Below are 21,098 nucleotides of genomic sequence, written 5' to 3'. Positions count from 1 at the left end.
CATACTCGCTCTCTCTCCTTCTACTTTCCTTCTTGCTAGTTTGGGTGTGATTCCATTAGAGGCATTACACTTGTGGTGCTAAGCTTCCAAGAAGATCAAGATCAAGATCAAGGGAATTATCAATTGTTTACTATAACAATTGAAAGGTATGTAATTACTAAACCCTATTTTGTTAATTTTGATATTAGCCTCTCTCCTCTAGGGTTCTTGTTTTGCAATTCAAAGTTGTATGTTCAATAGATAAAACATAGATCCAAAGTAGGTTGCATGTGAACTTAGGAATTGTTTTTATAGTTTATTTGTTTTACCTAAAACCCATCAACTGGATACCCTGCTGCTCTCCCTCCATGAAGACTGGGCGAAGGTATAAACTATCGTTACTCCTACAACTCTACAACTATGGTATAGACTAAACAGACGTTCTCTTTTTGGTGATAAAGGGGTTTGTTTTTAAGTTCCCTAGCTATCGCGGTCTCATCAGAACATGTGTTAGTTATACCTTGGAGGGAATGTAGTTGATCAGGATACATCCGCTTCTTGATACTACTAAGAACAGTCCTGGATTAACCGAGATACTAGTATTTATCTTGTTTGATTCGGCGTTATGTTCTTATTCCTAATGCAAGCAAGGGTGTCTTATTGTTGTGTTTTACTTGTTTTATTCAGAGTTGTGTTAGTCCCTCTTTTGGTTTATAGTTGCATATCAATGTGTGGCTAGATATGCTAGTTCACTATAAACAGAGCTCTGATACCAACCTGTCACACCCCCGAACCAAATGGCGGAAACGTCCGAGAGCTGTTGTGACTCAATTGAATACCATCACAGTGAATATACATGAAACATAACATCATTCATCACCATGCATTGAAATAGTACAACCGGTAGTGCTTACATTTAGTACATTGTTTCATAACATTACATTCCCAAAAGTAGATTGTTCGATACTAGTTAAACAAACAACAAAACATCACTGAGTACATTTTCCCTTCGATTTACCTGTTACCTGAGAATACAAGTATTTTGAAAAACGTCAACATATGAAATGTTGGTGAGTTCATAAGTAATGTTTGAAACATAATGTTTTGTATTGTTTTGAAAACCACCAGAAAATCCGATATTTTCTGAAAAGAGTATCGTGTAAAAAGTGTGAAGATCCGTAAGTATGCTTGTTTGTTTCTATAATTGTAAAAAAAAATTGTTAGACTTGGTATGCATCTTGTAGGTGTATGAATTGAATTACGCGTTTTGTATTTTATTATACCGTTGTGCCGTGTGTATTCGATAATTCCAGGTGACATTGGATTAATTATGGATTGTGAATTGTTATAAACACGCATTAATGAAAACGACTAGTTTACAACTATACAAACGATCCCTTAGGCGTCGTCCGTACTATTCACTTAATCCAACCACCCTGACTTCCCATAGCCCCACAACCGAGGAGAAAAGAGGGCCCAAAGATGGTGTATCGACGTCTGGTGAATTCCCGCGTGTGTATTGACTTCCCGTAATTTCAGCGTGTGTATTGTAGTATCGTCGTGTATATATTTTTGATTCATTATTGATTCGAGACCGAATCAATTCGTTTGGTAACGATTTTTGGTGTTGAAGGTGTATTATGTTTCGTCGGTAGTCGTGGTACTAGTATTTCATCATAACGGATTTGTTGTTTAAAACATTAGAAATTTACTTTCTGCAGCCCCTTTTTTTTTGGATAAATTTACACTTTTGACCCTTTGTATAAAAGAATTTCCATTTTAGTCCTTAAACCATTTTTCTTGACACTTTAGTATCAAAACTTGTTGAAAAGGTATTTTTCAGCTCAAATTTATTTGAAAAACAGTTTTAGTCCCTCAGAATGAAGTTTTCTCGGCTGAAACCTCTATTTTTGCAATTTTTACACTTTTGGCCCAAAATAGAAAATTTTTGCATCTTTGGTCCCTTTTAAATATGAAAAGTATTTTTAACCCCTGAAATGGACTTGGAGCACTAGTAGTCCCCTGTTTTACAGAAAAGTACAGTTTCAGCCCCTCTAATTTGAAAATCTCGCAATTTGGGCTTTATTGGGCCGAAAAGTTCATTTTTGGCCCATTATGCTTAAAAATTCACATTTTAATCCTTCAAAAGAGTAAATTTCCAGAAAATACATTCTTGAAACTGTTTTGACTCATCTCAACCCTCAGAATTTGTATTTTGACATTTTGGGCCCTTTAGTTTCATATTTTTAGCATTTTGAGTCCAAAAATGGGTTTTAAGCCCAAAGATGTTCACTTTAACCAACTTGGTTATTTTTCTAGAAATGATTTGTGTGAAATAACATGATTTATACTTATTTCATACAACTTAATGTAGATCTCGGTTTTAAGGTGTTTTTGACTAGATCCAACACCACAATCACATAAGAACATATATACAAGCATAGAAATCACACAAAGCATACATATACTCATAGATCTACACATTTGCTTGTATTCCCCCCCCCCCCCCACAAAACTTATAAAAACCGAAAAATAGGGGGTATGAAGCTCACCTTTGCTTGTTGTTTTCGGTTTAGAAGGAAGAAATGAAGAAAACTTGATCCTAGCAAGCCTCCTTGGAAGATCTCGAACTTAGGGAGTTTTCTAGGAGTATGATCACCAAAAACTTGTTTAGGATAAGTGATCTTACATGAGAGAGGAGTTTTGTAACTTAGACATGTGAAAACTTACCAAAGGATGATGATTATCTTGTGAAATCCTCTTGAAACACAAGAAAAATTTCGAGATTTTTGGATGAAGAAGAAGGGATGAGTCTTGAGTGATTTAGAGAGAGTTTTGTTGTGAAGTGTATGTGTTTGGGAGACTCTCGGCCAAAGGAAAAAGAGAGAGGGGGAAGAGAAGTGAGTGAAGTGATGTGTGCATGGGAACATGAGTTAGTGCATTGAGATCCAAGAGGTAATAAAGAGGTGGCAATTGAAAGTCAACCCTCTTCCATGTTGGGTTGTTGGGCCGAGAAGAGGAGAAAGGAAAGGAAGAATATGACTTAATTATGAAATTTTCGGCCCAAATAAATTAAGGAATGATTTTTATGATCCATTAGGGCTATATAAATTTGTTGTGATCCAATAAGGTCCATTATGGTATTTTATTTCATTCTAGGCCCAATATGGCCCAAAATATTGATTTAAATGGAAATGGGTCCAATTAGAGCCCATTTAAGAGTTCTAAACCCAAGATGGTCAAATTGGAAGCTTATTGGTCCATTGGGCCCAATAAGGAAGTCCTAGTCCAAAATGGACCTAAGCAAGAACTTTTAGGGTTTCCAATTGCTTGTTGACAATTTGTAATGCTTGTATGGTGTATTTGATTGCAAATTTTGATGTCATAAAGTAAGTATCATACACGCTCTTAAGTTTTTGATTCAAAATTTTACTTATGTGTTGCAGTTACAAGGCACAAAATTTCTAGTTGCGACAACATAGGATCATTACATTTTGTTTGAAAGTAAGGTAATACATGTTTTATAGATACATTAGTTTAAACAAAAGTAAAGACGTGAATTCCATACGCTTCGTCTTCTGCAAAAGAACGCGGGATACTTGTCTAAGGAGAACATGAGAATACAAGTAGTTTAAAAATCAACATAAAGCTGGTGAGTTCATAAGCGGTTTGTTTTCTGAAAATGAACAAGTTTCCTTTAGTTTTCTGAAAGAGTTGTTATCCAAGAAAATCCCATATTTTCTTATAAGTAAAGTTTGATTATCCATTTGTTACACAGTTTGGTTAAGAACAATTTGTTATCTGGTTACTACATGATCTAGTTAAAAACGAGTTCTGTTATCCCAGGAAAAACCCTTATTTTCCTTAAAAGTTTGTGGTTGGTTATTGGTTCTGAATGTAATGTACAAGTATCTACTATACTTAAGTGCTTGTGTGAAGTTTCCTGAAAGCCTGGTTATCCTCGAAATGTATGTTAGTTTTAACACGTATATAAAACTATTGTGTGGAAAGTAACTAATTCTTAAGGTTATTAGCTTACTAAATTCATCATTACCAACAAGTAAATCTCCGTTATCTAAATTGCGAGTTCCATAACCATACGATAGACTAGATATGGCAATAAGAAGTCCAATATCATTTTATGACTTTCATCACCCTTGAACCTTTCGGTTCGGTTGTAGCTAGCAGCCAGGTGCGGGGTAGTCAGCCCCGTATAGATCTATACACTCAAGTCACGCTCTTCCTCCAGGAGATTCTGGTTACAGGGGTAGTCCTCCACTCGCGTATCTCTGTGGAGTGTTATAGAGGACGTGTCTCCAATTATTAAGATTAACGAATTTACAAGTAATAATGCGGAAAAATCCTGTTTTAAATTCTAATTACAAAGGGCGGTCCTCCACTCGCGTATCTTTGTGGAGTGTTACAAAGGACGAATCAAAACTAATGCCTTTAACAATGATAAAGTGGAAAATCATCTGAGAAATATATAATATAACAATATATAATAAGGCTTGAAAACTAACTCTACAAGTCAAACTGTTGGTTAATACGGTTTCGATTGTTAAAAACATGTGGAATATAAAACATTTCAAATGAAATAATAAGTTTGAGTACAAGATATCCTTGTACTTTTGCTTATATTCCCCCCTGAAAACATTGAAAAACACGGAAAAAGGTGTAGGGGTATGAACTCACCGGACGAGAAATGTGTCGGTTGGATGCTAAGTGTCGGTTCGGGGCTTGAGTACACGCGAGGTTCCTATGTAATATGAAGAGATACACAATTGTATCTAATTAGACTTTGAACTACTAATTAAATATGAATAACACTTTGAGACGCGAAAACACTTCTATTCAAGTGTTTGGAGTGATCCGGGTAGCATCTAAGGGGGGTGTATGGCCTAGACATGGAGTTTGCTCTTCAAGAGTAAACTCCTAAGGGAGTTTACGGCCCTGAGACCATATCCCCATGAGTTTACAGCCGTCAACTCATGGTGGGGGTGCTCTTGGGTGCTTAATGGTCTTAAAACTCTTGTGGGGTGATGCTAGGCTTAGTTTTAAGGCATTGGAAGGGGGCTTGATCATTATTTGGACCATTTGAGGAGTTTACGGCCGTAAACTCTTATGTACCCATTCTTAATGTGTTTTGGTGGTCCTAGGTCAATCACAAGTGTTTCTAGTCCAAAGTACAAGCTATAGGATGAAGTTAGGGCACCATTTGATCATGTTATAGGAGTTTACGGCCCAGGAACCATTCCTTGGGGGGTTTACGGCCGTGAACTCCTAAAGGGATGGGTTTTATCAAGTTTAAGGTCCTTAACACATTGGAGGATGGTTCTAGACTTTATTCCAAGGCTCAGGAGGTGCTTAAGGGGCATTTTAACACCTAAAAAGGGGTTTACGGCCTATGAAAGGGTGTTTACAGTCCAAGCATGTTCTTGGGCCGTAAACTCATGTTTACCCCTCAAATGATAAGTTTTTGGTGTTCTAAGTCCAGTCTTGAAAGCCCATAAGTCATATCTAAGCTCTAAAGGTGGTTTGGAAGGGTTTTGAGGCTCAAAAACCCCATTTATGTGTGTTTGCGGCCTAGGGTTGTTCCAGGGCCGTAAACACATGTTCTTGGTCCTATTTCATGAATTAAACACGAATTTGAAAGCTAAATGTGTTATACTATGAGTTAGGAAGGATTACATACCAATTTGAGGCTTGAAAGAGGTGATTTTTGGATCCAAGATTGAGTTTTTAGAGAGAGAGTAGAGAGAGGGAAAAAGGCTTCAAATGAGGTCCTTTCAACCTTAAATATGGTTTGAATTTGAGGCTCGGTGGAAATCTACCCGATACTGACGTTAGACGGGGCTTTTGATCGTACCCGATTTAATCATTGTAACCCGACGTGGTCGAAACTAATAATTTTCTAAAATATAATTTGGGGCGTTTTTCATGTGTTTCTAACAGGTTTGGATACTCACGAGGTCGTAACAAAAGTCTCATTTTAGTTATTTAAATCGAAAGTTAACGGAAAAATTGAAATACGAACGGTTTTACTAACGGAAATGGAATATCGTGACGGAATAAATTTCGGGTTGTCACATCATGCATGGTTATAACGACTCACATAAACAAATCTAATACTATCTGAGTAATCAGGGAAAAATCATAATCATTCGTTGTGATGGTTTAACAATTTTGAAACAATTATATCGTCTGATCGGAAAACATCGGGTTTTTTCAAGGAAATCAACACATTCATTGTACTTTTCAATAACTACGATGCAAAACTTTTCATTTATACACGCTTTGAAATCATTCACGCATAAACCTATGGATCTTCACACTTTGATATAAACAAATGTCTTTTTCAGAAAATATCGGATTTTCTGGGTTTTATAAACTACACAAAACATTTTCATAACAACCATGCTTATGAACTCACCAACATCCATATGTTTTTTCAAAATAACTTGTATTCTCAGGTAACAGGCAAGCTGAGGAGTAATACCGAGTACGTTAGGGTGTTATGCTTTTGAAAACTATCAAACAATCTATGTTACGGATATGTAATGTTTAAACGATGTACTTGATGTGAACAATGTCAATTGTAATATATTGATGCATGGTGATGTTTATGTTATGATTCATGTATATTCATTGTGATGATATTCAATTTTAGTCACGCGAGCCCTCGGATGTGTCTGCCGTCTGGTTTGGGGGTGTGACTTGAATGGATGGATTTGCATCGTACAATGCCTTAATAGAAAGAAATTAAAGTGGGATGCTATTACACAAATAGATTAAAGTAGCTTGCCATTTCTTGCATATAGTCAAAACTTCTTTCCATCCCCATTGGTATATGGGTCCTAAGATTTGTCTCCTGTCTTAGTATCACAAAGTAAAAAATCAACATAATTAGGTATAAGTTACATGAAATCATTAAAAAGGTATAAATTATACAGCCTCTGTTTGACTGTTACCAAAGTTCTTGACAGAATTTTCTACGGCAAAAAAAGCGGAAACATTCGAAAGAGGAATGCAAAATAGCTTTGAAGCAATGTTAATATTGGATTTGGAGACACAAATGGAAACCAACTATATTGGCATGTGAATTAAAATTTTATTTACTTAATAAACGGGGTATTACATTTAAGGTATAAAAATTACAAATTTACCATATTTAGACTATAACTTTTTGTAACATTGATGCTTTTTGGGAACCATCAGAATGAACGATACTAAAAATTCAAAAATTGGACTAGAAATGAAGATATATATAATCAGTGGCGGAGGATCAAAGTAAAAGGGTATCCCAACCTAAACCCATCGATTCGATGTTTTGGTTTTCGGTTTGTACTTGGGTTTCCTTGGTTCGATTTCGATTTTAAACCCAAACCTTAATCGAATCCTTAACTAACCTCAAGTCTTGATATATGTCTTGTTATATAAACATGAAGTTGAAGTATCTTGTGATACTTGAATCGATATGGGGCTCAAAGTAGATATCATATGAAACATCAAGATAGCATGTTTATATAATAAATGAAAATGGTTGAGTTAACATGTGTTCGACGATGTGTGAAAATAAAACAAATGTAAACAAAAGATATGTAAGGAGCAAGAATCGATCCTAAGTCTTTTGCTTCAATAAGCCATCGTCTTAACCAGCCGTCCAACTGTTTGTTTGTGTTTATAAGTGAATGGATGCGTATATATAGACTACATAAAGCACAATTTTCCTAAAAAAATTAGAGTAAGTTTCACGAATGGTCCCTATGGTTTAGGATAATTTGCATGTTTGGTCCCTAATTTATTTTTTTAACTTGGAAGGTCCATACTATTTGTTTATGTTACGCGTTTGGTCCCTGTCTTACCTAAAAATACTATTTTACCTTTGATTTTTTAATTTATTTAAATAAACACATCTCCAACCCCACCCCCTCACCTTACCTTACATATCTTACCATTTTATCTCTATTTAAATAATAGTTTTTTTAGGTAAGACAAAGACCAAGCGCGTAACAAAAACAAACAGTAAAGACTTTCTGAGTTAAAAAAATAAGTTAGGGACCAAATGTGCAAATTACCCTAAACCATAGGGACCATCCCTAGATATAAACCACATAGACCAAAACTATAATGTATTCTTTCATAATTAAAAACAACTAAGGACAAAAAAATGTAATTCATGTAAATTTAAAAGAAAAAAAAACGAAGGGACCAAAATTGTAATGATTGTATTTTGTGTAAATTAAAAGGAAGATATAAAGTGATAAAACCCTTAACCTTGGGGACCAAAATGCAAACCAGTTTCCCCTTTTCGAATTACATGTTTTCTTGAGAGAAAAGAAATAGAAGAACGAAAGAGCTGAAAAGGGTTCTTCTTCACACACAACACACACACACACACAGTGAGTTTTGTGATCTGAACTCCAAACTTGTCATTACCATCATGCCGAAGGAACACGCAAACTGGTCTCCATACGATAACAATGGAGGGTATACATCGTTTATGCCTTTCATTAATTCTTCTATATCTCAAGATATACGTTTAAAGTTCTCGATGTTTGATTTTATCTTTCGATGTGTATTTTTGCAGAACTTGTGTGGCGATTGCTGGTGCGGATTATTGCGTGATTGCAGCGGATACTCGGATGTCTACCGGTTACAGTATTCTCACCCGAGAGTACTCCAAAATCTGTAAATTGTATGATTTGTTTTGTTTCCGATTTTATGAATTTGTTTGTTTTATTTATAGGTTCTGTTGTTTTTCCTCACTTTCTGCTGTTAATTTGAACCCTAGTGTTTCTTAATCATGTGTGGATCGTAATTTGGTCCACCCTTAGGGCATAGGGTTTCTAGATGCTCAAAAACTCCAAATTGTTCTGCTAAATTTGTCGATGGTAACATAAAATATACAATATATTCAATCGATTCTTTTCATGGTATAGAAACTACAAGAGATTAGGGGGTATTCCATGTGTGATTTGAAAGTGATTATTGCAGGGTTTTTTTTGCAATATGTAAAAAAGAAACACTCATATATAGGCTAATGAGTTAAATCCTGTCCACATTAAGTCCATTAAGTAAATTAGAAACAACACCTTAGAAAGTACTTGAGTCTCATGGAAGTGTTGTTTTCATAATTTATTCGTAATGCAAACAAAATATAGTTGTTTTTGTTTCTTTTATTTGATGTTATAACTTTAATTAGCCTACTTTCACTTTGAAACTTTGCCATTTTTGTTTGTCTGAAAAGCATAAAGCTTTATAAATTAAAAAAAAAATAAAAGAAAATATCTAACATTGTTCAAAAAAATTATATTTTCAGAGCAGACAAAAGTTTCATGGCTTCTTCAGGATTCCAGGCTGATGTGAAAGCACTTCAAAAGGTTTTGTCTTCTAGACACCTGGTAAGATTCTTCAACTTCTTTTTTAGTTAATTGCTCATAACATCTTGTTTCTTTTCTTTTTCTCCCATTAAATGAATTGTTGTATGTATAAATGATGTTTAAAAGAGTGTTGAATGCAAGAAATAGCAAATGTACTTTGATTGATATATTTATTATCGCATCATACTTCCATTTCTTGCTATTATAATATTCTTATTCTTATTCTTATTATGATGATGATGATCTTTTTTTATTATTAATATTAATATTTGTATGTATTACTACAGATTTATCAACACCAGCACAACAAACAAATGAGTTGCCCTGCAATGGCTCAGCTTCTATCCAACACTCTTTACTACAAACGCTTCTTCCCTTATTATGCCTTTAATGTTTTAGGGGGACTCGATAGTGAAGGTAATCTTATTACTATCTATACAGATTTATAAAATATAATTTGTGGAATAATTTCTTATAAATTTATTTATATATATATTTTGAAGGGAAGGGATGTGTTTTCACATATGATGCGGTTGGATCTTATGAAAGAGTTGGATACAGTGCTCAAGGCTCTGGTGCCACACTCATCACTCCATTCCTTGATAACCAACTTAAATCCCCTAGCCCTCTTCTTTTGCCTGCAAAGGTTCTTCTCTCTCTCTCTTTCTCTCTCACACACATAGTAAGTGTGTGCAAATACATACATGTCTTGCGTGGATTTTGACTGAATTGGAATTGAAGATTCCATTCCATGTGTGTTTGGTTGCCAGACGGATGGAATGGAAATGGAATTCTTCAAGTTCCATGTTTGGCAGGAATTGGAATGGAATTTAATGATAAATAATGAAAATTGTTTGAATTCACTTATAATTACTTTTTTTCAAAAAATTATTTTCAAAATATATATAATGAGGGTGTTATCCTTTTTCACTAATGTATCACTGAAATGACATTTTTAACCCTCACATGATTAGCATATCCAGTCAGCAAGTGACAAAAAAATATAATTTTTATTTTTAATTTATTTATTTGGGGGGTGCAGGATGCTGTAACACCACTATCAGAAGCTGAAGCTATTGATTTGGTGAAGACTTGTTTTTCATCAGCAACAGAAAGAGATATTTACACTGTAAGCTTCTTGATTTCTTCTTAGTGAAAAAAGACAAGATCGCCCTCGTCATCGTAAATATATCATCCAAAAAAGTGGAACATTGAGTTAATGGAGAAAGCTTGATGTTCCTGACTTTCTCTATTAATTTGTTTTGCTGCATTAATTAAAAAAAGAAACAATACTTTGTTCCCTTGTATTTTTATAAAAAACAAAAAATCTTGCAAGTTGAAAATTTTCTTTTTTTGATCATTTAGTTAAAGTTGCAGCACTGGATTATTGAAAAGACAAATCGCAAGAAATAGCTTTTGTTTTTTACCCATAATAGAAACATACCATTGTTGTTGCTATTATGGGTAAAAAGTTACTCATACCTTGCTATAATGGGTTATGCATATTTCAATGATTGAATTCCTTTTTTTTTTACTCACAAGATGTTTTATTTTTATTTTTATATTAATTTACAGGGAGATAGTGTTGAAATTATAATTCTAAATGCTAATGGTGTTCGAAGTGAAAGTGAACAACTCCGCAGAGATTAGTTTCTCAAGATTCTCATTCATCATCATATCATCATCACCATCATCATCATCATGTCACAAGATGAAAACTTTTTATGTTTTAGATTATAATTGGGTTTGATGCTTTTGAGTATTTCAGATCTTGGATTCTTTGTTTTTCACATGAGACATGGTAATTGTAATGGAACATATAAATTGTTGTTTAGTAACCGTTATTTTAAATATTTAGGCAATGTTTGCACACCAAAAATTAGTTTATTTATCAACCAAAAACACAGCCCTAATCAATCAAACATAGGCGTAGACTGTGTTTGGCGCGTCACAGCTAGCTTATTTTTCGAGTTTTTTTTTATGTTGTCGTGATTGATAAGCCAAAAAGTAGCTTATAAGCTAGCTTTTTGAAAAGCTACTTAGACTAGCTTTTTAGGAGTTTTTTTAAAAAATTTCAAATACACTCGTTAATTAAGTATAGAAACACATATTCTTATATGTTTTTTTATGTAATTTTATATATGTCAGCTAATTTTAGCAAACGTTATTTTTTTATCAGCTAGCTTTTCAAATATTAACTAGCTTTTCAGCTAATACGCAAAACATAGTCTTAGTATCCAATATAGTATCCAAGCTAATACGCCAAACATAATCTTAGTATCCAATATAGTATCCAAATGCCGCCGTTACAAAAATTTATAGAAGTGCAAAATACATAAAATTTTATGGAATGATATCATGATTTTATGGGTTTTATTTAACACGATATGAAATTATTCGAGAAAATGACGATATATTTATGGAGAAGAAAAGAAAATGAGAGAATTTATAAAAATTAAGGACTTAATGAGAAAAGTCCTGTATCCACAACTAATGAGAATTTTTATACAACTTTTTTCTATAGTAACTAAAAAACACTCGTATATATTTCCCATCATATCCATTAAAAATATAAATAAAAAAGACCAACACTATTTATGCGATTAGTGTATCCGCATGTCATCTTACTCGGAAAGCATCTTCACTTTCTGCAACACAAATGGATAAAATTAAGCATCGATTGGTAAAAGCAAAAAAAAAAGTACTCCAAAAATAAGTAAAAACATAAATAAGGTTAAATTTGTAAAAATAACAAGGGAAATCCTCAATCCCTTGGCTTTATGTATTTAACTCATTCATGCTAGTCAAAAAGAAACATCATGCTTATATAAATAAAAGAGTAAATTACACTTTTTCTCCCTAGTATTGGCTGCTTTTTGCAAAAATTGATTTTTTTTTTGTGCAATTTTGGTCTTAAGATTTTGTAACGTTTTTGGTCCATGAGTAGCTGTTTTTGCAATTTTAGCCCCAAAATACTTGTATTAGGAAACCAAAACCTCAAATAACAACCAAATTTCAAGAGAACTTTTTGGGACCAAAACTGAAAACAATCAGCTTTACTCAAGGGACAAAAATGTAAATTACTTTAATTAAAAAGAATAACTAAAGGAATTATTATTATTATTTTATATATTAATATTACCGAGATATATTGTGTTGGATCATCGAGACTAGTTGAACCTAATATCACCTCCCTCTTTAATTTAGCAGTAAGTTTGTGACAAACACGTAACTACACACAAATAAAAAAAAAAAAAAACAACATAAGATTAGTATTCATGTATTTTTAGACAACAAAAAAGTCAAAAATAAAAAATACATTTATTTTTTTACCTCGGATCTGGTGGCCCCACCAATGATAAAAACAAAAATACGCTGCCCCATGTTTTTAAAATCTGTAGCTGTACTCGTAGAATTGCTACAAAAAAACAATATAGAATTTCCACATTTTTTTAATTAAATTATGTTTTACAATATTTGAAGAAGAATTTTAAATTTTGTGTAGGTTACCCGGAATGCCCATCACCAGATGCATGTGGTTTGGTAGTCCTCCTTGATCTCCTTGAGTTTGGATGATTAGCTGTGCCCCCACTCTTTGCTGACGTGTCATTAGTAGCAGCATTTTTAGGTCTTGGACCATTCATGCATTGATACTCATCCTTTGGCATATCATTTTTCCCAAGTTTTTCAATCAAATCCTGCCACACACAAAAAAAAAAAAAAAAAAAGGTGGGCAAGGACTCTGTGTATGTGAAAAAGACGTAAATGCCCTTGCTTGGATTATGTATGTATGGTACCTCTAACATGGGGTAAAATCTGGAGAGTTGCCATGTTTCCTCTTCTTCTTCTCCTCCTCCTGTTCTATCTTTTCTTAATGCGTGATGTTTCTAATAACATTTAAATAAAATTTGCATAAGTTTGTGAAAATATCGAGTTTTGATTTAAAGATTGTAAAATTAATTTACCTTGTGAGCATCAAACTTAAGGGAGAAGGCTCCATGGTGTTTCTTTTTGCTATTTGTTCCTTCAAGTAATTTCATATTTTGGAATACCTTTATATCCTCAGAAGGCACTTTTGCCACCTAAAGGGAAAGTAAAAACAAAAATAAAAAATGTTTCAAGAAACAGCAATCTACTTTCATTTATTAGTGTATTATAGCATCCTACTTTAATTCTTGTACTTTTTTTTTCTTTAATTTAAAAAAATCATATAAATAGTAGTGACAAATAGCTACCTGCATAAGCTTTGTTCCTTTATCACCCTCAAACTTTTCAGGGTAAACCATTGCATAAATCATCAATAATCTCAACTTGAATTCTGTATCTGTGTGCTGTAACAAGTATAAGATTATCTTATTCTTAGCCTGAGACAAAAAAATCATATTTACCAAAATGTCCTTCAGCTTTTTATAAAATTACCTGATATGATCTTAAAAAGTGAATGAGTTCCTTTGTCCCAGCATCACCAAAGACAAGATCCTGCTCAAGTTGACCAAGATCTCTCAGCCCTTCATCTCTCACAACTTTGTTGACTTTTCCAGCAATCTTATTAAAAACACCAAATTAATCAGCAAAGTAAATCCAAATGGAAGAAATAGCAACACACTTTTGTTCATTTGTTTCTTTTAGCATCATACTTTCATTTTTTCTATTAAGAATTCGTTTTTGTTAGAGCATTTTACTTTCATTTTATTCCTCTTATTAGGCACTGTATTTGAAAACCCTAACCAATTATAGCAGTGAAAGTTGCCATGCATTTTAATGACATTTCTATAATTGGGTGAATATATATATATATATATATATATATATATATATATATATATATATATATATATATATATATATATAGAGAGAGAGAGAGAGAGAGAGAGAGAGAGAGAGAGAGAGGAGATAAGGAAGAATGAGACCTCTACATGGAGTGAAAGTTTCTCCATTTGTTCATTATAAGCAGGCAAAGCTTGAACCATCTTCTGAATCTCTCGAGTAGACAACTCACTATTATCTCTGCACCAAAGTCATATTTTTTGTGTATTATAGCAACCTACTTTCAATTTTTGTCTTTTTAAGGCATTTTCATATGAATATATATATATATATATATATATATATATATATATATATATATATATATATATATATATATATCCAACTATAGCATTGTACTTTCACTTTGTTTCCTATTACAAAATTATAATTTGAAAAATCTACACAGTTATAGTAGTAAAAATTGCTTTGTATCTGAATGACATTGCTATAATCGAGTAGATTTTTCAAAGTACAGTAATAGGAAAAAAAAAATGAAAGTAGGATAATGTAATAATAAACAAATAAAAGAAAGTACCAACTTTTGTTGTAATTGTGCAGCTTTGTTTTTTGACATGAAGTTTTGCATCTTGTCACTCAATTTTTCACTAGCCTGATATGTGACAAGAAGAAAAGACAAGACATTAAAAATTGATGATCATATATTTTCAAGTGAAGAAAAAAAGGTAAAAGAAAAAATCAAAAATGTACTTCGGCTATATGTAAATGGCGCATTTCAAGCCAAACTGGATCGTGATCTTCTAGAAGGAACTCTTTTCTTTGAGGGTCTCCACCAGATTTATTAGGGACTTCCTGCACATATTTGTTTCCATCCAAGTCTAGAAGATCATGACACATGGCATCATATGTCCATTCGTGAATTATTGGTGCAATCTGAAATTGTATGACATGTCAAAATTTATAACAAAATAGATAATGAAAAATAATAAAAGTCTGTTTGGTTTTGATGGAATGGATGGACATGTATTGGAGTAAGTGAGCATTCCATTTCGTTGCATATTAATTTTTTATAATATAAGTAAATACAAGGTTTAATTTTATTGCTAATCACTGAAAATGACAAAAAAAATGGGTACATCATGTCAGAAAATGACCAACTATTTCGAAAAATACCTTTTTTTTTTCCTTTCTAGAAATCACTTTATTGGGTCCCGCAACAAAAACTGTAAAATGATAAATAAAAAATTTTTTCACGGAAATGATGGAATTTCACCTAATAATGGTGTCAGTTTTGTGAAAAAGAATTCACTAATTTTGTCTTAATATTTTCGTAGTGGGGACCACTAATAAAGTAAATTCGTGAAAAAAGTTATTCTGAAAAATAAATGGTTATGTTGTGATAAATGTTCAAAAGTTGGTCATATGAACTTCCCATTTTTTGGTTATTTAAGTGAATAACCCTTATTCTATAGATTATTTAATTATTTACTATTTACATAACTTCAAAATTAAACATGTAGAAGCTCACTAAAGCTTAAGTTAGATTATAATATAACAAAAATTACTTTTCTTTTTACAAAAACAAAATAAAAAATTTAATTAAAATCATGGAAATTTTCTTAGTAAAATGTGTCATCAAACATTATATATAAAAAAAAAATATGTCATGTCACATCCTATGCCTAACCAATGAAAATTGATAATATGGAAAGGTGTGAATGCTATTAGATAAAACAAACTAAGAGTCTATTTGATATGATGAAATGAAATGAACAAAAGATGATAATGAAATGGATCATTACATTCCATTGTTATGTTTGGTTGGGTCGAAAGAATAGAATAAGTGATTCGACCATGTTTTTTATAAATAAATATAATAAACCTAAAAAGAAAGATGCATGGTTAAATAAAACTTTTATTTGGTCCAAAAGCTACCAAACTTTTTCATTCCTTCATGGGATTCGTATCATATACCAAACAGTAACTAATATTATTATTAGCAATTAGTAATTAGTAATTAGTAATTAGTAATTAGTTATTAATTAATTACCAGATCAACAGATCGATCAACAATGAGCAAATCACATGTTTCATTTTGTGGGAAGTTGGGAATACTTGTCTTGTACATTGAAATGGTGTCCCAAACAGCAGAAGCAAGCCTCACAGGCACCAAGTCACGGAATGTTGCTGCGCTTGTTCCATCCATCCCCTTTGCACGATACCACACTACAGGAAACTCCTAAAAACAAACAAAAATTATATGCTTTTTCACCTTTTATATACATAAAAACACTAAAATATCCGCTTTCCTATAAACCCCCCCTTTTTTTTTCCACAATTAACATTCAATTTCGTAATGGGCCCACACCTTTTTAAGACGCTTTTTTCTTTATTAAAACTTATCCTCATTTTCAAAATGATATTTAAAAAAAAATCTCTTTCAACCTAAAACTCCATATTCGCACTACGAAATGGTTTTTGAAGATCCCAAAAAAAAAAAATCTCTGAAAAACAATAATGATTTTCGTAGTATATGAAGAACAATTCCACCGTATAAGGAGAAAAATTCAAAGAATATATATAATTTTTTTTTGAGTAAATTACACGAATGGTCCCTATGGTTTGGGGTAATTTGCACGTTTGGTCCCTAACTTATTTTTTTAACTCGGAAGGTCCCTACTGTTTGTTTTTGTTACGCGTTTGGTCCCTACTGTTTTTATTTTGTTACACGTTTGGTCCTATCTTAGCTAAAAAGACTCTTATTTAAATAGGTAAAAATGATGGGGTAGGTAAGGTAAGGTGAAGGGTGTGAGATTGTGGGTGTGTTTATTTAAATAAATCAAAAAATCAAGGGCAAAATAGTCTTTTTAGGTAAGTCAGGGACCAAGCGCGTAACAAAAACAAAAAAGTAGGGACCTTTCGAGTTAAAAAAATAAGTTAGGGACTAAACGTGTAAATTACCGTAAACCATAGGGACTATTAGTGTAATTTACTCTTTTTTTTTTTACCAATTTTCAATATTTTTTGGTGGGGACCATACAAAAAGCAAAATTCGTAGCAAATACTAGTAGCAGATTCCATTGCGGAATTGTTGGCTATTTATGGGAATAATTAAGAAAAAAAAAAGTTATTGTGTGAAAAGAGTTCTAGGAAATGTTTTTTTGTTTATTGTAAATATAAATACAATGAGGGTATTTTGGTCATTTAATAAATAAATAAATCCATGAAAGATGGAATTATACTTTTACCTTCAATGAAGCGAAAACAGTAGCAATGCGAATGGCCATTGTAGTCATGGTGATATCAAATTGGCGGGATTTTTCAGAACTTTTACTATACAATTCTTCTAAAGCTCTATCATGATCAGTTGTAAATGCCTGACATGAAACACAGTTAAAACAAAAACATGATTGATTACAAAAAAAAGAAAGAAAGATTCTATTTTTACAAAAGAAAAACAATGATAGAAAAGATAAAAACAAAAACTTTTCTTACAAAAACTGAATATTTGAACTAAAGCTAGTATCATGAGGTGACAAAGTATTGACAGAAGTAAAAAATGGAAGAATAAGAGTTACCTGACTTTCTAGAGGAAAATATTCCAGATTCATCTGCAATCAAATCATGATTTAAATCATATCTTCACATAAAAAAAAAAAGATCAAAATAAGAAGAAAAATGATGTTATTATTTTTTTTTTTACTTCTCTGAGAGCACCAATTCGTGGTAAAACACTACTGTCATTCTTGAGATGACTAACCAACTCCTTTGGGGTAGGACCACTAAAAAAAATAAATGCTCTGAAACAAAAGAAAAAAAATACTGGATATAAGATAATGTACAAAATAAAAAAGGCTTAGTTTCATGGGAATTACATCTTTCTGCATACTTTCTATATAAAGGTTCTCTTCCTGACATGTCAGACAAAAACATCACAATGCTGCATTCCCAATAAAGAAAAGAGTCAGACAAACAAAAGAAATATTGAAGAAACTTAAAACAACTTTTGAGGCATTTGGTTCATAAAATGTTTTTGGAAGGAATGGAATCTGTCAAAGGAATTGAAATCCGAGAGAATTGGAATGCGGAGGAATTGTAATCCATCAAACATGGAATGGAATCTTGAATTCCAATTCAGTTAGAACAACTACATGTGAAATGATAAATAAAACATACTTCTCTTTGATTGGTTGAATAAAATAAATAACATCCATAGAAGGCATAGGCTGCCTTCTCTTGAAAAGGTCTTCCACCACTGAAGAGAAAAACAGGAACATAAAACATTTAAATCTCAATAAACTCATCAAATATCAGCAATCGATTTAGAGAAATTGGCATTTTTATACTTACATGAAATTCCTTGATCTGTGATATCTGTCATTTTGCATGAAGAAGACATAACTTTAACAGTAACTTTATCCATGATGAGTACCTGTAACAAACCATTAAAATCTCAACATTTGACATCTTATCTTTACAAGATTTAAGCAAATATTTCCTGCAATAAATACATGAACATACCTTCCAGCCTCTTGAGTCCCCTGATGAGGATGATTTAAGCATTTCAAGCAGCAACCCTGCAAAAGAATAATCCATATTTACATCATGAAAGAGAACTAAAAGAAGCTAAAAATTATTACATGATAACAGATTAAGCAAAACCCATTAGGCCCAAAAAACAACCAATAATAATAAGAAGAATAAGAATAAGAATAAGAATAGATACTTGATTCTTCTCCTACCCAATAAAGTCTCACCATCAAACAGTCACACTAATATCAAAATGACATGCTCTTGATATTCATGAAGCTATCAGAGAAATACTATGGAGGTCAACTTAGCTACCAATGAACATTCATGTGATTAAAAAAGGTACATTAAGGTTTTGAGACTAGAATAATACTTTCACCTTAAATAAAATACGTACTTTTAAACTTTGGATTATAAAGGGAAACATAATCACTCCAAAATTTGTAAAAGCTACCATGATATGATAAAATTTTGTTGGGATTCTCGTACATTCAATATCATTTTTGAAGTTCTGTTACTAGAATCGGGTGGAGATCAACTTTAATTTAATCCATTAATAAACATAAACTAAAAGGATGAACATAGAATCCGGCAATTCCTAACTCATCTAAGCAATTCAAAGCACGTTGTTGCCAATTCTGCAGCAGAACAAATCAAATAACTTCGTACATATGATACATTTCACAAACGAAATCAATCACTCAAACCAAATAGAATCCTGGAGATAGAAACTTACTGTCACGGGTGATTTGACGGAAATTCTTATACTCTCCGCCATGAGAGGACGAGGCGGAATCGGTGCATGACATTGGATTATAACTTTTACTTCTCTAAATTAAAAGAAATAAGAATCGGAATTTCAAAGCTTCAAATTTCAGAAATGAAAATGTCGATCGTGAAGAACAAAAATTCAATTGTAGAGAGAGAATGTGGGGAGAGAACAAGCGAGAACGAAGGGGAGGGATGCCGGGGACAGAGTGTCATATTTTAAGGGGTGACAGTTTTTAAGCGCTCTTTGTTTCCCACGAAAAGATAGAAATACAAGATTAGTCCCTGTACTACTGTTTAAGATGCAAATATTCTCATTCAGAAAATAAAAATTCATTTTTGGTTTGTTTGAAATGTTGAAAACTAATGATAAAAACTTGTTTAAATAAGATCTTAATAAAAAAGCAACATTTGAATGTAGTTTGAAAAGTGAGTTATATATTTATGTATTTTAATCTATATAAAGTATAAATTAATAACATTATAATTACTATTGAAAATAAAAAATCCATCAACAAAACAATATTTAAAATTTACCATTCTTTTTTTAATCTTTTAATATAAATGAATAAGACATTACTAGGATAATTTGAACGTCATTCATCACAAGAGGATATGGAAGAGGTAGATGTTGGTGGCTTTGCCTCCACCTAAGTAGAGCATTCATCACAATAGGATATGGAAGAGGTTGGAGGTAAGTGTTGGCGGCTTTGCCTCCACCTAGGTAGAGCAACATCTTTCAATGACCTTCAACATAGGAAAAACTTAAACTTGCAATGGGAAAAATATGAAGAGGGTAATTCAATGATAGCAGTAAATAGATGCACGAAATAACATTGTAATCAAAGTTTGATACATGAAATTGAGCTAAAAACAACTAGTAATAAAACGATGGAGGAATTGATTCAAGTGGAAACATGAGAAAAGAGTAGCAAGTAATTACCGAATAAAATGTTCACTCATATAAGTAAGATATACAAGGACCTAGGCTACTTTACTGCCCTGATTCTAAGCATATACGCCCTACTACAATGTCTAACTTCTTCATATCTAACCTCACACAATCTTCCCATTTCCTTATGGGGTGTGTTTTCCTTCTCATACGTTCCACCATAAATGTCCGTATATTTACAACTAAATTCGTTGTTAGCCTCCTTTGTACATGTTCATACCACCACAATATTTTTTCCCTAAAATTATCAATGATCAAAGTCTCTTCGATTATCATGTTTGAATTTCTATCCAACTGTGTTCTACTACATATCTATCACAACATCCTCATTTCTAGAACTTCTATATTCCTTTTATACTCCTTCACCAACTAACATTCATATGCATACAACATATCCAATATAACTGCCACTTGGTAGAGTTTTTCCTTTAGTATCAACATGACCTTCTTGTCACACAAAACACATTAGACCGCCCTCTACTTAACCAACTTGCCTTTATGCATTAAGTAACGTCTAACTCAACACACACCTTTATAGAATATAGAACGTAAGTACTTGAAATTATCCATTAAGTGTATGGATTTATCCTTGATACTTATTTCAACTCATACTACACTACTATTCTATTTAAAATTACACAAAAGATATGTATCAGTTATGTTAATAGGTAACCTTTTTTCTTCAAACATCTTTCTCTTGGTGTCCATCTGCTCATTCA

The 21,098-nt window shown here is 32.4% G+C and overlaps 2 protein-coding genes across 2 annotated transcripts; one reads left to right on the top strand and one right to left on the bottom strand.

Annotated features, from left to right (window-relative positions):
- The first annotated feature begins 8,282 nt into the window (after positions 1-8,282).
- LOC111921632 (proteasome subunit beta type-1) lies at positions 8,283-11,196 on the top strand. Its single transcript, XM_023917213.3, has 7 exons — positions 8,283-8,469; positions 8,570-8,677; positions 9,302-9,383; positions 9,650-9,779; positions 9,866-10,008; positions 10,405-10,491; positions 10,938-11,196. Exons 1-7 carry the CDS (start codon positions 8,423-8,425, stop codon positions 11,010-11,012), a joined length of 672 nt encoding a protein of 223 aa, XP_023772981.1. The 5' UTR covers positions 8,283-8,422; the 3' UTR covers positions 11,013-11,196.
- A 597-nt stretch (positions 11,197-11,793) lies between these two features.
- On the bottom strand, positions 11,794-19,623 carry LOC111921631 (protein transport Sec1a). Its single transcript, XM_052769591.1, has 20 exons — positions 19,396-19,623; positions 18,651-18,706; positions 18,480-18,561; positions 18,306-18,384; positions 18,019-18,069; positions 17,833-17,929; positions 17,708-17,740; positions 17,378-17,506; positions 16,180-16,368; positions 14,880-15,062; positions 14,711-14,781; positions 14,273-14,369; positions 13,782-13,907; positions 13,598-13,693; positions 13,328-13,444; positions 13,160-13,249; positions 12,873-13,060; positions 12,696-12,780; positions 12,505-12,594; positions 11,794-12,010 (listed from the first exon to the last, which is right to left on the bottom strand). The coding sequence occupies exons 1-20, from the start codon at positions 19,466-19,468 to the stop codon at positions 11,987-11,989; spliced, it is 1,956 nt and encodes a 651-aa protein (XP_052625551.1). The 5' UTR covers positions 19,469-19,623; the 3' UTR covers positions 11,794-11,986.
- Between the last annotated feature and the right edge of the window lie 1,475 nt (positions 19,624-21,098).

This window comes from Lactuca sativa, chromosome 3 (assembly GCF_002870075.4).
Source record: "Lactuca sativa cultivar Salinas chromosome 3, Lsat_Salinas_v11, whole genome shotgun sequence".
NCBI classification, from domain to species: Eukaryota; Viridiplantae; Streptophyta; class Magnoliopsida; order Asterales; family Asteraceae; genus Lactuca; species Lactuca sativa.
The sequence above is the reverse complement of the archived record's forward strand: the minus strand, read 5'-3'. Positions and strand labels throughout refer to the sequence as shown.